Here is a 15,636-nt window from a genome sequence, read left to right as displayed (position 1 = left end):
AGAAGCGGACTCGGGAAGGGGGGGATCGAGCCTCCCCCTCCGGGGGGGTGCGCCCCCTGGTGGACACACGGCCCATGGCGGACTAAAAGGTGCTGCCTTTAAACGCGCCTCGGAAATAGGAATGTTGATTTCACGCAGAAAAGGATCAGGGTTGTCAGAATTCTTTTTAGAATCTTGTCTTTACCTTCAAAATTAACTCAATTAAGATTAGATGAAAGATGATGTGTTCTTGTTTGGTTTTGTTCTTTATAGTATTATGATACATATATATATATGTATGCACATGATACATATGTTTTGTATTTTATTAAATGAGACAAACACTTATATAACCAAATTCTCAATATAGTTCACGAAGAAATTGTTTATATATTTTCTTCTTTTTAAAACATATGGTATTTATAATTTGTATCTAGGCTTTTTTGAAGTGCTGGAAACAGTTATCCTTTGTGATTGCCCTTTGGAAACCTCATGTGGTCTATCATCCCGTTTGATGATCTGATCTCCACACTAATGATGAAGCACTGTCAATGTTAAACAATGTCAGTTTATTTACTTTTTTTATCACAAATACTATTCCCTGAAGCATTAAAAACATATTACATTTACTTGTTAAATATTTCACTAAGCATAAAGGCAAAAGCTGTGGCTTAATCAGTCTCTTGTAGAACACAGTGCAAGAGAAGTATTATAATAATAATAAAAAGTCATGTGACATCATATAGTGACATCAGATGAGAAAGTGCAATTAAGATGAAACCAATTCACAGATGAAAAAACACACATTTTTGATTCGCTGAGCATTAAACTGTGAAATGTTTGACGTAACATCAGAATCACTGTTCAACCAGACACTCAATACAATTCATGTTAAAACAAAATCTAAATCAGTTGTAATCCACGTGTTAAGTAAATCAAGAGAAGAAAGGATTCTATGATTGAGAAAACAGAGAAAACAAATCTCAGAATTTTCACTTAAATAATTATAAAGGCAAAACAAGAATTCAAAGAAAACTTAGAAACATGGAGACAGTGTGTTTTTCCTTCACAATACTGCATTGACACTTGCATCAGAGATATGGAGTAACCATTGGCAACAGATAAATTGGTGCATCCACTGTTTGCCCTTGTACAGTCGGTCTCTTCATCCTCCTAACCAGCTCCTAACCTGATGCAGCAGGAACACTGCTTAACTACCAGTCTGACTTCATTCCAATACAAGCATAAACATTACTCTGTACAAACCAGGCTACTGTAAGAGTGCATTTTTGTTGTTGTAACATCCTGTAATTCAAATCTGTGGGATTGTTTGGTGATGCTGTTGTGTAAGACTTTAAATATTTAAATTCAAGGTATGAAATCTGATTTAATTTGGCAGCAGGTGGAATACGAAGAAGATCTATTTGCACCGAGGGGCTTTAGTGAAGATGGATGGAGGGCTCCTGTCTGGTGACATCCGGTTTAGATTCAAAGGAGCCTTGCAGGTCCATGTTGATACACAGCACTCCAGACAGCAGCTGCCTCTTGTACTGGTCCAGACGCATGAAGACATCCAGGACCAGAGAGTTGCTCCCGTCCACCCAGGCAGGAAGCAGGCTGTTGGGTCTGCTCTGAGATGGGAGGGACTGATAGTGGTGCAGCTCCAGCTGACAGGAGAACCTGAAGTAACCGTCGACAGCATGCCCTGGTGTGAAAGATGCTGCTAGCGAGAACAGTTTAACCTGCTACAGTCGTCCCTCGCTACATCGCGGTTCACTTTCCGCCGGCTTTCCACTAAATGGCAGGATCTGCGGTATGTATAAATGTTTATGTTTCCATCATTTCCATTATTTTATTGATAAAATAAGCATTTTCCTATCAAATTATTATAAAATAAGCACCCAAGTGCCCAAATACTTGGGTGTAGATTTATCCAAGTGGAAAACCAGTCGTATTCCTATACTAGACAGCATTTGGAGGAAAGTCTAGATGTCAAACGTTACCTTTAAAAGACGTGCATAGGTACTGTCTTTGTGAATACAAGGTAGAGATGTTACCTACCTGGCAGAGACATGCTGGCTAATGCTTCTGGAGGCCTGGCGCAGAACGTAGCTCACGACTTTTAACATCTGCTCTCGAATCCACCCCACATCCTCTTGCACATCTGGTAGCCACTCCAGAAGTCTACATGTGGAATAAACAGCTGTAAGGCCAAGCCAGTATTTATATATGAAATCTAAACGTTTTTTTGTTTATGGCCAACAGTGGCAAATCCTTCAGGATCCTCATCTCCACTTCCAACGTTCCAAAAATCATTTTCAATAAGCCCAATTGCTTTTGCTGCACACATCTGTACGTAACATAAGGGCTGAGACGACATGCAGAAGTAGTGCAGTGGTACTATTTCGAGAACTACTTGGGCCTGATGTAATTAAATCTACATTACCTGAGAGTCAAGACCATAGCCGACTCCAGAGGTAGAGTGTACGGGAGCATCATGACCGAGGCCATCCTGATAGGAAACATGTTGCCCAGCGACTGCACCAGACTCCTCCTCTCCACGCAGGCCTCAACGAGAGCTGCGGAGGGACACAAGGACAATTACCCAGGACTAGTCAACAGGAGAGACAAATTACAAATCTACATTTGTTACACATTTGTTCTTAAGATGTTACCTTTGTGCAGGTCCGGCGGAAGGTGTTCCATGAAATGATCTTCTAATGAGGAACTACAACGATGAGTCTCGGCTTCCTCTTCATCACCTTTGTCCTCATTGTTGTTCTGATGTTCGTTGCCGTTGCTGTTAGCGAGCAGCGGTCTGTCCCGCTGAGGGCCGTTGAAATTAAACAATCCTAATAACAGTGAAAGCATGAATCTAAGTTTATTATCTAGTGCGTCAAATCAATGATCTAACTACTTTATAATTGGAAACACAATTTCTAAATGACGATTCTGTAAGAGAGTATTGATTACATGTTTAAAAAAAAAAAAAGCAAATACAATGGCATAAAAATGCACGTAACCATTAAAAAATAAAAAAAACAGATTCTGCTTGTTTATTGGTAAAATATCAGTTGGGATTTCTATCCAAAAATAGATTACCGGTATTCTAAAAAAAAGAGCTAAACATAATTTGGAGCAAAATCACAAAGGAAAGCAAAAACATGTGTTTTACCATTCTTCTTTAGGAAATGCAGAGCATCTTTATATCCCTGTTTACACATGGCCTTCATGACCTACAACCAGAACAAACACAATCAGTCATCTCTTTGGAGTCCACGGAGGCTATTCCAGTACAGCCGGACAAATCAATTGAGCCATCTCGTGCTTGTGAATGAGTGTGTGTGTGTGTGTGTGTTTTTTTTATGAATCAGGTTTGTGGCCCACCATTGGGTCTGGGGGGAACAGCGCCCTGGAGACTCTGTAGAGGTTGGTGAGCGTGAACTGGATGCTGGTGTTGGTGAAACGGAGCTCGTGCATGTTGGTCGACGTGTCTCGGGGGCAGATGTCGCTCTCTCCGGAGAACGGGGACACGGTGATGGTGTTTTTCAGCTCGTACTGAGGCAGATTGTCTGAGATCCCCCCATCGACATACCGCTGAGTAAATAGAGATAAACATTATCACCGGAATAAGCAGAACTTCTTGAAAATATTGAGCGCAGAGCGTCTGAGGGCAGCGAAGCGTGTTTTTGCAATCCTCACAAGCGATTTGTTAACGATGACATCATATCCCCTGTGCTATTGATTTGTCTTTGTTTTTATTGAAGTGGGTGAACTTTTAAACTTTGTGTGAGAACAGAAAGGAACATGGTGACACCAGGGTTTTTTCGCCCTCTACTTTCGACTCGGAGCCACTGTGAAGAGGAGAGGACAGAATAACCTTAAATCCTCTGCCACTGTGGTCACATCTGGCTCTGCTACGCTCTGTGTTTGGCTACAAGCTCTGCAAGCACACGTAAGCTCTTAAAGCCATCACCCACAGGAAGGCTGACTATATTTCCCAGAAAATATTTGTGCTAAAAATAAGGCAAGACAAAAAAAACTAAACTAAACTAAGCTCGCTCTATTTTCCTCTCAAACACTAACTCATGGGGAATTATTTACTTCCGCCATCATGCCACGCAGAACGAACACATTCTTGAGGAAGGGAGGGTTCTGTTGGCACCAGTAACAAAGAAAAGTACCAAAAGTAATAGCAAAACACAATGACACGAAATACCCTATATGGTCCCTTTCAAAAAGCAAAGCCTGGTGTGTAGCTCCCAAGTTAATCAATACCAACATTGCTACTACTACTACTGCAAACAATAATAATAATGATAAAGTTTAATTTGGGAAACCCTTTCATTCTAGGCACAAAGCTGGAGGCTTCATTTAATTGTTTTTGAAGTTGTCTCTGCTGTTAACTGTTAAATCAGGAAACACAGTTCACACACCAATTATGTTTTAATTTAAGATCTGAAAATGAAACATGACGAATGGATTGATGGGACTAACAGAACCTTTGTTTGTGGTAAGGAGGTGGACTACATTAGGACAGCACATGCATGCTGAATAATACTGAATGTTCTCACCACGCCTTGCAGAGTGGGAGGAATCAGGCCGCAATAAACCGGGATGTAGGCGCTGCAGACACATGCCTGGAGAAAGAAAGAGTTCACCTATAAAGCCTTACTGACACTTTGCTGGAGGGCAAATTAATACGTAACTATATGAAATTAAACATTTCATTATTAAATATATGTATATATATATATATAATTTAAGAGTCACGGTTGGAATCCTTAAATATATTTTTGCTTTCTGTACTGAGCAGAACGGACCCAGGTTCAACGCACACCTGAACCAGCTCCTCCTTGTTGTTGAAGTGTGAAACCAGGACATTTTCTCCATCCGTCACTCGGGTAAGGGAGATTCCCAACCGCCCGTTGGCCTGTTGGCAGCAATCCGACGGCAGGTTACGCCGCAGCATGCGACGCATGATCTTCACCAGGTTAAAGGAGGGATGCATGGGTCCGAGGAACCTCTTCCTCGCCTCTTTGGCGACGTCGATAATGCCCGCACCAGTCTGTCCTATAAAGACAGGAAGACACTGTTTAACTGCATGGGCATAAGAGAAGATGCAACTCCAAGGAAAGGACACTCTGTAAAGAATAAAATGAGGAATTGTAGTTTCACTTAGAAGATACCTTGACCAGAACTTTAACTCAACTATATATGTAATAGTAAAATTAAAATCCTCTCTCGGATGCTTTAATGCTGAAAAAGATATTTAACACATTTAAGGTGGACAGGGATTACGAAGAAGTGAAGGAGATGAAGATGCTGAGGTTCTCCTTGGGAGTCACCAGGTTGGATAGGATTAGAAATGAGACACTAAGAGGGACAGTGAAGGTTAGACGTTTTGGAGATGAAGTCAGAGAGACCAGACTTTGATGGTTTGGACATGTCCAGAGGAGAGACAGGGACTATATTGGTAGAAGGATGCTGAGGATGGAACTGCCAGGGAACAGGGCTAGAGGTCGACCCAGGAGAAGATACATGGACGTAGTGAGGGAGGACATGAGAGTGGCTGGTGTTGGGGGGGACGATGCAAAGGACAGGGTGAAGTGGAGAAGGTTGATTTACTGTGGCGTCCCGGGATGGGACAAACCGAAAGAGAAAGAAGAAGGCGATGGACAGGGGTTAGTTGGTATAATGATTTAGAAACATGATAAGGATGTCATACTGGTATTTATAATATTACATTATACTCGTCGTAGTTGATGCATTATACTCAGCTTTAAATACTTGTAACGTATTTACTGAGTACTGTAATCTACGTATATTTGTAATGCTGGTAACACGTGGAATTTATTTATTTATTTTTTACCTTCCTCACTCACATTTCAAACATTCCTTACCGAGACAGACTCCGGTGACCAAGGCGGTGGCGGTGAGCGCTCCAGCTGACGCGCCGTAGATGTGCGTGGCGTTCAGGACCAGGAACGGAGCCTGTTCCAGCAAACAGCTGGCCACGCCGACGTGGTAGATCCCGAGGAAGCCACAGCCTGCGAACGAGATGTTCCACGGCGAGTCCAGAGGAAACATCGCGCTGGCGATAAGGCAGAGTCAACAGCGAAATAAAGCGACGCGCTCAATGATGCCTTCACATGCTGGTCTCCGTTTCACCAAGACGAGTCCGCTTTGAGGTTAGTAACGATTTAACTGAACAGAACAAATATATCCCCGAGAGAAAGAGAGAGAGAGAGAAACCCTCCGCTGGTGTTATTAGTCCTATCAATAATCAGTACCGAGCAGAGACACACCGGGACTTGTTTTTGTTCCACCGTCTTTGTTTAGGAGGAGGGAGGAGGCACAAACTACATTATCCAATCGGCGTCGCCATCAAACAGGAAATTGACCAATCACTAACGAAATAGTTTACTAAGTGACCAATCACAGCATACGCGCCGGGGCAGCCGCGGATTTACGTAACAGTCGCTCCTCCCATTCCTCACGCAGATCAGTGAGCGTTGACGAGTCCACTTTAATCATTTACCTGTTCACACTGTCATCATTACAAAAAACAAAACAAACAAACAAACAAACAAAAAACGTCGTTATAGTCGGACTCTTTTTCGGTATATATATTATATGTTAGCACAAGGATGAATATGTGTTGCCATATTGATTATAGATTCAGTTTACTTGATATTGAGAAGCACCAACAGTGCTGAATATCAGAACTTGAATATCACTTTTGGGAAGCTGTTAAATATAGAAATGGTCCCAATGAGGAAGTCCGCATTTGACTTGTTCGAAACGGCCGCTTTACAAAATAGTAAGCAGAAATTACTTAATCGCAAAAAGCTCTTGCATTTTGAAGCACATTTAACTGAAAGATTTTTCCATGAATAAACCTTTCGTAGAACTCGGCTTGCAATGGGAAATGCCAATGTCCGGGCTCTGTTTGGAACGCGTCTCTTTGAAAACATGACCTACCTTAGGGGGTCATCGTGTAGCCAGGCAGTCAACTAATGCTCGTAAAAATCATAGATTACATGAGCTTGCATAAAGGTTGCATTGTAGTAACAGGATACTAACTCTAAACATACAAAAGGTTCCACAGACAAACTGACACAACCTGGTAGCAGTATTTCATCTGTGAAGTTAACAGTCACCTGGAATTGGGGAAGTGATAACAACAAATACCTCGAAGTCGAGACGAATGCTTCAGTTCATTAATTTAAACATTTGTTTTGGATGTTAGCCAAAAGTTAACACATTTTAAAGTTCACTGCAAAATGATCTTTTACAATTTATCTTTGATGTTCATGTTTATGTGCAAGAAATCAATTGGATTAACCAGAACAGGCATAATAATGGCCAAGCGCCAAGATAAGTGGTTCAAAAGGTAGTCTGACAGGATGTTTACAGCTGCGTATGGAGGTTTTCCAAGAATTGTTTTTTTCAAGTACTCATATGCTGCAGAGCACGGAAGCACTCTGCCCCCAAAATGCCACATGTTCTTGAGATGTTCTTTAATTTTGATTATCATGAATGGATCATGAATGTATAAGGAATGGACTATAATATAAAAACAAGACGTGTTACTCTTTAGAAAACTTCAGACAAAAAAATATATAAAAAGTACATTTTATTTCATTTAAATACAATTAAAAACAACCCAGCTAACTCTCTGAAACAGATACTTGTACTTCCTATTACTTGAACCCAAAATAAAATCATTCATTTTAAGCCTAGAACTAAAATAAATAGTCTGATAGTCAGTTTCAATTTGTAGTTGATTCATAAAAATGAATCACAAATGTAAATTCTTAAAAGGCTTTTTTGAAAATAAATACTGTATACATGTTGAAATTCACAAATGTATTTGAAACTTATGGACTTTTTAAAATAAATCTGTTAAACGTAAAAAATAATCCTCATTTATCAGTGGAACCAGCGCTTTAGTGAAAGAAGCAAAACAACCATCATTAAGATTAGACTTCTGGTCGTGAAATGTAAGAAAATAAATATCTTATTTTAGATGGAGACATGAGAAAATATTTATTTACTGTTGTCTTTTAATGAATGTTTATCGATAAGGACCACAAATGCCAAACAAGGTGGTCGCGCTGACTAAACAGCGACACCTTTTGGCCGAACAGGTATGACAGCAAGTGCACCACGTCATTCAGTCCCGCCCCTAGTTGGCACTTTGGCGGCGCCAGCATAATATGCGCTCGTTTTACATTCCAGGGTAAACAGGAGAGGCGGGGTCTCCGCTTACTTTCATATCGTTGCAAATGATTAGACTCCCTCTTGTCGTCCATCGGCGGAGGAATGACTCAAAACAAGCGATACGACACTTTCATTTCAAAACTTGTTGGATATGAGGAAGTGAGACAACGAGAACAAGGCAGGACAGTTTGGGGAAACATTTGCGGATCCAGAGGCTGCGGGGACATAATATTTAGTAAATATATAACACTATATTACCATTAAAACGCAACATAAATGCCACTGTCGTAAGGCAGGCTACTAGCTGTCTACATTTCGGTACGCGTGTATACAAATACTGCGATGCTACAAGCATGGCTGCGGCTTGCTACCACAAGTATTACGTTACAGTCACGTTCACGTAATAATGATCACATGGAAGTCGGAGACCTTTACGCGGCCTTGATGACTTGGAACGCATCCGGTAGTGTAACGAGTAACGCGAACGTTACAGACACGCGCAGAAAGGAGAGTGACGTCAGCTAGTGGGGGGAAACTTAGCTAGCTGTGTCTACACAGTCGAGAGTGACTCGATGGAGAGGAGCGACGAGGAAGAAACGGCGCCCGATGAAGATGATGCACACCGGGCAGCCGGTGGGATTATCAATGGGCGCAGGTCTGCATCCAACCCCCCCAGAGGTGGAGACCCCCCCAGAGCTTCACCCGGAGGTGGAGACCCCCCCAGAGCTTCACCCGGAGGTGGAGACCCCTCCAGAGCATCATCCGGAGGTGGAGACCCCTCCAGAGCTTCATCCGGAGGTGGAGACCCCCCCAGAGCTTCATCCGGAGGTGGAGACCCCCCCAGAGCTTCACCCGGAGGTGGAGACCCCTCCAGAGCTTCATCCGGAGGTGGAGACCCCTCCAGAGCATCATCCGGAGGTGGAGACCCCCCCAGAGCTTCACCCGGAGGTGGAGACCCCTCCAGAGCTTCATCCGGAGGTGGAGACCCCTCCAGAGCTTCATCCGGAGGTGGAGACCCGGACCTTCCTAACGATGTTCCGGATGGGAGGGACATCTCTGGTCCTTGGATATCAAGCCTGTCCTCTTCCTCCTCGAGCCGTCCATGTCCCAGTTTGTCACCGTCCTCATCGCCATCTTCTTCATGCTCTGTCTTTTCTCTGACTCCACCGCTGCCTCCTTCCGTGGAGCTCCCGGCGGTTCTGTCCGAGACGAGGCTGACGCTGGACGTGCACCAGGGGGCAGCGGCTGCTCTGCCCGCGCTTTGGGGATCGGTCCCGGACCGACTCGCAGGCATCCGGTACCTGAGACTGGGCTCTGAAGATAAACCAGGCCTTGCTGGTGCGCTGGAAGTCCTCCCCCACCTGACTGCGCTTCACTCGCTGGCCATAAGGGGTATTTTTATTTTTATTATTATTATTATTATTATGCGTTATCGGCTGTGCTTGAAGTGTTTCTCCTTTATTTTCCCTTCTTCTGACGCATTTCCTCCTCCTTTTCCAGGGCATTGTTTCTACGACCCACAAGGTGACCCCCTGCCTGGCCTCCTCACCGCTCTGCCCGCCTCACTGTCTTGTCTTTCTCACCTGGAGCACCTGGATCTCTCCTTTAACCAGCTCTCCTGCCTGCCACCCTGCCTCCTCACCTTGCCCGTGCTGTCGTCTCTGCTCCTCTGCTACAACCGCCTCTCGGCTTTGCCGGCCGACGTAGGCCGCCTGTCCTCCCTCACCCACCTTTCCTTAATGGGGAATGAGCTGGTGTCGCTTCCTCCAAGTCTGTGCCACCTGAAGGCCCTGCGGACATTGGACGCTTCGAATAACCGTCTCCAGGAACTCCCTGATGAAATCGGCAATCTGGAGCAGATTGTTCGATTGGAATTGTCCCACAACAAACTGAAGCGGTTGCCAGAGAGCATGGGTGAGTGGAGGTGATGGGAATTCACGCGACTTCATGCACGTCGCGTTGAAAATGCTCCCTGTCTTCTTCGCTGTCCAGCGTCTCTCCTCTCCCTCAGGGAACTTGTCGTCTACAGCAATGAACTCCACCTGATGCCACTTTTTCTGGACAACCTACCTGAGCTGAAAATAGACGTGCGTGACAATCCTCTGGGCCGACCCCCATTCCCTCCGCCTCTCCCTCCTACACCCGGTGAGCAGAGAGAAAATGGGCCTTCGAACCGATCGTCGGTGAAGCGTTTTAGCTGTCCTGCCACGTGTTGATTCTGTCACTCTTTTCTGTCCAGATCTAACGGAAACAAAAATTCCAGAGTTGCACCTCGGATTTAATCAGCACAGGTGCAAAGTCCCTCTCGGATAAACATTCTGATATTATTGTCCATAAGGCATTTCTAGATAAAGAATCTTGTGCTCCTTTTTGCTCCTTTTAGCTTCTGTGTTTCGTCTGCTGGGTGTCATGTATTTCTCCCGGGGGGGGCTGAGCTGCGTTTCCCCCCAGGGTGCCTTTTGACAACCACCAGACTGGAGTGGGCTGAGAGAAGGCCAGAAAGGAAGTGGCTGTATTTGGAAGAGCATGACGTCCTACTGAGTCGTTCACTGGAGCTTCGTCCGCATGGAATTGCATTTCTAAAGGTATATAAAAAAAAAAGAAAATTATTTTATTATTAATTACCGCTGCTCTTTAAGGGACCCTTATCTGGAAGATGTGGAGCATTTCATCTTCCATCGACGGGCGCTAGCCTCTTCGTGCACTAAAGCGTGTTCTAAACGTCCTCCCTCTCAGCCTGTGGATGTGTGTGTGCCACATCGCCGGACAAAAAGAAGGGAGGTGGTGGTGCGAAGGTTCGACGGCCAGGCGTGGAGCACCCTGCCCGCCGCTCTGAGGAGAGGGAGCGAGGGCCACAGCAGCCGCCCCGGTGGACACCCAGCCAGGGTAAAGTACCAACCCTCCCGCTGCTGAAGAGTTTTGTTACGTCTTTATTGTAGTAACCGTGTCTTTGCGTACCTGTAGCTGGCCTGCTGCGCCGTGAGCCAGTTCTCTTGGTTTATGGCCGTGTCCCGTCCGGTGAAGGACAGCTGCTGTCTCACACCAGCTGGAGCCCTCCTGGTGTCCAGCGCTGATCCTGGGATGAAGCTTCACTTCCCTCCTCACTCCACAGTGCAGACCTGCAATGTAACTTTACAGGTGGCCCTACGACATGTGGACGTTTCCACCGGTGTTTACCGAAGCATCCGCCGTTTGCTGGACCTGAGGTTGTCTGTCTCACTGCAGGTGCTGCATGTGTCCGTGCCGGCGGTACGGGCGCTCTGCGGCGACCCTCAGGCCAGCGTGAGCCCTCTGATGCGCCTCTCCCAGACTCCGAGCACGCATTTCCTGCAGCGAATCAAAGTTCAGATCCCTCTGCCATCTGGAGTCACAGGTAAAATACACCTTAAGTTGTACTTATACTGTCATTCTCACACAGCGTAGTACTGTTGATGAGAATCTCCAGGTACCTTACGATTTGATGTAATTCTGAGTCGTAGGGCTACAATATAATGATCCTTGGTGCATCAGCATGTTTTATTTCTTCCTGTGGTTGTTTTCGTTTTGTGACTACCTTCCTATTTAAACATTTTTTTATTTTTTATTGACCCATATTTTCATGCCCGTCTTGCATCCTGCTTAATTCTTGTCCTGAATCGCCATGTAGTCCAACATGCTTTTGTTCATTAGCCTTTAAATCAGAGGATGCTGTCTGCAGCCACTCTGTTACACTATTAAGATGCTGAGTGGGCGCAGGGTCCTTGAGGTGAAACGGTCTGAGAGTCGCGTTAGCTTCTTCTTCTCTAGTTGTTCGTACTGCAGCGTGTAAATTCTGGTCGTTTCCCTCCGCCGCTCGTGTGCTTTAGCCTCCGTTGACGGCGCCTGCTGCTTTCACAGGCCATACAGTTGACATGTCCTGCTTGCATCTGCTCCATGGAGATCCCGCCGCCCAAACTTGGACTGACATTACATCACAAGTGTCTCTGCATGTCACCCACTTGTACGCTATTTTCTACGTCACGCATTTCTCCTGGTAAGTGTTAATAATATACCCAAAGATGTTCCTTTGATAATTGGACTGCATTTAATGCCGCTCTGTGCCCGTGAGCGCAGGTACTGGCTGTGGTACACCACTAAGAGCTGCGTCAGCGGGGCGGCCAGGAAGGTCTATCACAAACTAAAACAGTTCAAAGTCCAGTTCCTGGTTCTTCAGCGAAGAAACGATCCGTCGCAAGTGATGCTCCAGTGTTTACCTTCTAACAAGGTTTGTAGCTCTGTGTAATTCTAGTTCAGTGGGACTGTTGGCATCCTCTCCTGGCAGCCGTTGTGTCTGTTGCGTGAAAGCTTAAACGTTGATTTTGCTGACTCCCGCCCAGGTGGACGGCAGACTGCAGTCCTTGTCGGAGCAGTATGACGGACCTCAGCCTTCAGATCTGTGCGACCTGCTGGAAGGAGAGCAGTTCTTTGCTGGCTTTGAGAGGGGCTTGGATATCAGCACAGGTCTGAAAGGCCTCGAGAGGAGACTCTATCTTACGCAAATATTTGCTTATCATACTTCCTCTCCTTCCGAGGGCTCATGATGTGCTGTTGGGCAATAAAAAAACAAACCTGAAACGGATATTTATCAGCAATCTTTAAACGATATTTTCCTGTTGTCTCCAGAGAGACCAGACTGTGTTGGGGGAAGGCTTTGCTTCGTGTTTTACTCCAGCCTGAAGAATCTAAAGGAAGTGTACATCTGCCCAGCTCAGGGTCACGAGGGTCCAGTGAGGGGGCAGGTAAGCTGGTCATCATTTAGCAGATAAGAAAGTGCACCGAGTAGAGCAACGAGTCCTGCTGTGTTTTCTGTACACACTAACAAAGGGACGTTTTGAATCTAGCCGTTCCCCTTTACGCGCGGCACGAGGGCCGCGTGAACTCTTGACATTATATATCAAATCAACACACTGCATATATCAGTTAGCTACATGTAGTGCAGTCAGTTCTGCAAACATTCATATGGATTTGTAGTTGGGGGGGGGGGGGGCACTCCAAGTCATTGTTTGCATTGAAAGTTCTTTTACTCTTTAGTGTCAGAATTTGTGAAACTCTTTCACGTCCAGCTCTGAAACACATAATATCAAAAATCATGCTTCACAAGGGTCTCATTATCTCTGATATAATAACTTAAAGGCTGCCACTCGGATCTGCAAAAAAGATTCTTCAGAACTCGCTGCAGAAAAATCCAACTTTTAGGATTTCTTCAGCGGAGAAATAATCCAGTTCTTCTGCAAAGAGGAACCGACACTTGCTCGGGCCAGATGAACTGCTGCTGTGTAAAGATGGCAGAACTTCATTAGTTAAATGACAGGAGAATCAGAGACTTGACAGAAAAATATAATCACTAGCCAGAGCAGCGAATGTTAAGCCCACCCCTCTGACCCTTGGGAAATAAATCCAGTCAAAATGCGGCTATAAGTGACCCAAGTAGAAACACGTGTCGAGTGTAATAATCCAGAACTGTGGTGTAATCAGTGCTGCGTTACCCCGGTGAACATTTAAAGCGGTTATAAACATGTTTCCTCCATCATTATATTCTCTGTCGGGGATTTAGAAATGCCTGATGATGGTGAAGGTTCACCATGGCAACCTGGCTCGATATCGGTTTGGAATACCTCCCTTTATTTTCATTGCTGTAATCGTTACTTGGACAGCATATTTGAGCATGTTCTTCTACCTCCTATCGTAGGTGTCGTTTTATAGAGGAGAGGTTCCCGATGACCTGCCAGAGGAAGTGGCGAGGAAGAGGAAAGGACTCGACAACCAGTGGCTAGCAACTTTTCCGCTAAAACTTCCTGTCAGTCGTAGTAACTGCTTCCTTCCCTCCATTAGTGTTTGTTTGTGTGTGGGGTGAACCTATAAAGGAAGTCTTAACACCATTGCACATTGCTTTGTTCCAGGCTCTGGACTCGGAGAATGCGTTTGTCATGGCGGACTTCCAGCTTCCTCCTCTGAACCTGGGCGACCCTGAGAGCGGCTACCTGACAGAGTCCAACCTGTTGTCCATCTCGCTTCAGATAGGACAGGACTGGCGCGTTATCGGCATCAATCTTGGCCTGAGCTACCAGGAGCTCGAGCGCATCCAGTACAAGCACAGGTAGGAACGAACCTGTTTACGGTTGATCCAATATTCTGAACTGAATTCAACGATACTGGTAGCGCGGCTTCCTCGTATTTTTTTACTGATTTGCATTTAAAGGCTAAACTAAAGAGTTGAGAAGTGTGATTGTTTAATCTGCACTGGGGCAGCGCAGTGGCGTAGTGGTTAGCGCTGTCGCCTCACAGCAAGGAGGTACGAGGTTCAAATCCTATCGATGCAGACTTTATTTATTCGCCCCGTGTCCACGTTTGCTCTCGCCGGTTTCCTCCCACCTCCAAAAACATGCAAGTCAGGTGAATTGATTTCTCCAAATTGTGTGAGTGGAGTGTGTGTGTGTGTGTGTGTGTGTGTGTGTGTGTGTGTGTGTGTGTGAGTGGATTGCCTCTGCGCGGACCTGCGATGTGCTGGCGACTCGTCCGAGGTGTGCCCTGCCTCTCGCCCGTAGCAAGCTGGGATAGGCTCCAGCAGCACGCGTCAGGAGATGGATGGATGGGTAATCTGCACCGTCAGCCATCACTAAGCCATCTGTGACACTGCAGGAGATTACACACAGACTGATGCTCGTCTGCCCCCCCCCCCTCCCCCTCCCCCTGCTCCTCATCCTCACAGGCGCTGTCGTGACGCATCCTAGTGGAGGAAACATGAAACGTGTGAAAACCAAACGTGCATGTTGTGTCGATGGTTGTTGAGGGTTTTCCAAATGAATTCAGTTTTGATTAAAGGCACAGACATTTGCAATTTCTACATGGCTTGTCTTCATGTTGCAAGGAAACGTAATACGGTATATAAAATATCTAGAACATGCGTTTATCCGAGTACAAATCCTTTGGTCGGTGACTGCAGCCAGTGTGAATTGTCCCATCTAAGCGCTTCCGTCCTCATCAGGGACAACCTGGGAGCCTTGGTGTTGGAGATGCTCTTCCACTGGGCCAGGGGACAGCAGAATGCTGGGACGGACACGGTGTCCCGGCTGGTGACCGCTATGATGGACAGCGGCCGGAGGGACCTGGCAGACGAGATAGAGGACACCGTCAGCATAGGAAGGAGGAAGTACTCGGAGTCACTGAGGAGGGTGGGTCTGGAAGAGGAGAGCCCCCCCCCCCCCCCCAGTGGGACGCCGCAGTAGATGAACCCAAACTGGATGCAGTTGGCTGAATTACACTTGAATACATTTTTATTTTTTACTTTATTGTTTACCAACATCCCATCTGTAAACGAATTCACAAGATGGAGTCTGCAGAGAAGAGTCTCGCTGGATGCTTGTGCTCCTTTATAAGACGAAAAAGACGTGTTTACTCAATGACATCACTAAC

At 45.6% G+C, this 15,636-nt stretch overlaps 2 protein-coding genes across 2 annotated transcripts; one reads left to right on the top strand and one right to left on the bottom strand.

Annotated features, from left to right (window-relative positions):
* Window positions 1-548: 548 nt before the first annotated feature.
* Window positions 549-6,069, bottom strand: pnpla2 (patatin-like phospholipase domain containing 2). The gene is made up of 9 exons (XM_068739280.1): window positions 5,883-6,069; window positions 4,820-5,052; window positions 4,554-4,619; window positions 3,367-3,576; window positions 3,155-3,215; window positions 2,655-2,831; window positions 2,426-2,558; window positions 2,041-2,163; window positions 549-1,659 (listed from the first exon to the last, which is right to left on the bottom strand). Exons 1-9 carry the CDS (start codon window positions 6,067-6,069, stop codon window positions 1,419-1,421), a joined length of 1,431 nt encoding a protein of 476 aa, XP_068595381.1. The 3' UTR covers window positions 549-1,418.
* A 2,708-nt stretch (window positions 6,070-8,777) lies between these two features.
* On the top strand, window positions 8,778-15,449 carry pidd1 (p53-induced death domain protein 1). Its single transcript, XM_068739936.1, has 15 exons — window positions 8,778-9,597; window positions 9,706-10,119; window positions 10,198-10,350; window positions 10,445-10,496; window positions 10,589-10,790; window positions 10,942-11,091; window positions 11,170-11,343; window positions 11,431-11,578; window positions 12,082-12,217; window positions 12,298-12,448; window positions 12,561-12,684; window positions 12,847-12,962; window positions 13,913-14,020; window positions 14,124-14,320; window positions 15,209-15,449. The coding sequence occupies exons 1-15, from the start codon at window positions 8,778-8,780 to the stop codon at window positions 15,447-15,449; spliced, it is 3,186 nt and encodes a 1,061-aa protein (XP_068596037.1).
* Window positions 15,450-15,636: the final 187 nt, after the last annotated feature.

This window comes from Brachionichthys hirsutus, chromosome 5 (assembly GCF_040956055.1).
Source record: "Brachionichthys hirsutus isolate HB-005 chromosome 5, CSIRO-AGI_Bhir_v1, whole genome shotgun sequence".
Taxonomy (NCBI): Eukaryota; Metazoa; Chordata; class Actinopteri; order Lophiiformes; family Brachionichthyidae; genus Brachionichthys; species Brachionichthys hirsutus.
The sequence above is the reverse complement of the archived record's forward strand: the minus strand, read 5'-3'. Positions and strand labels throughout refer to the sequence as shown.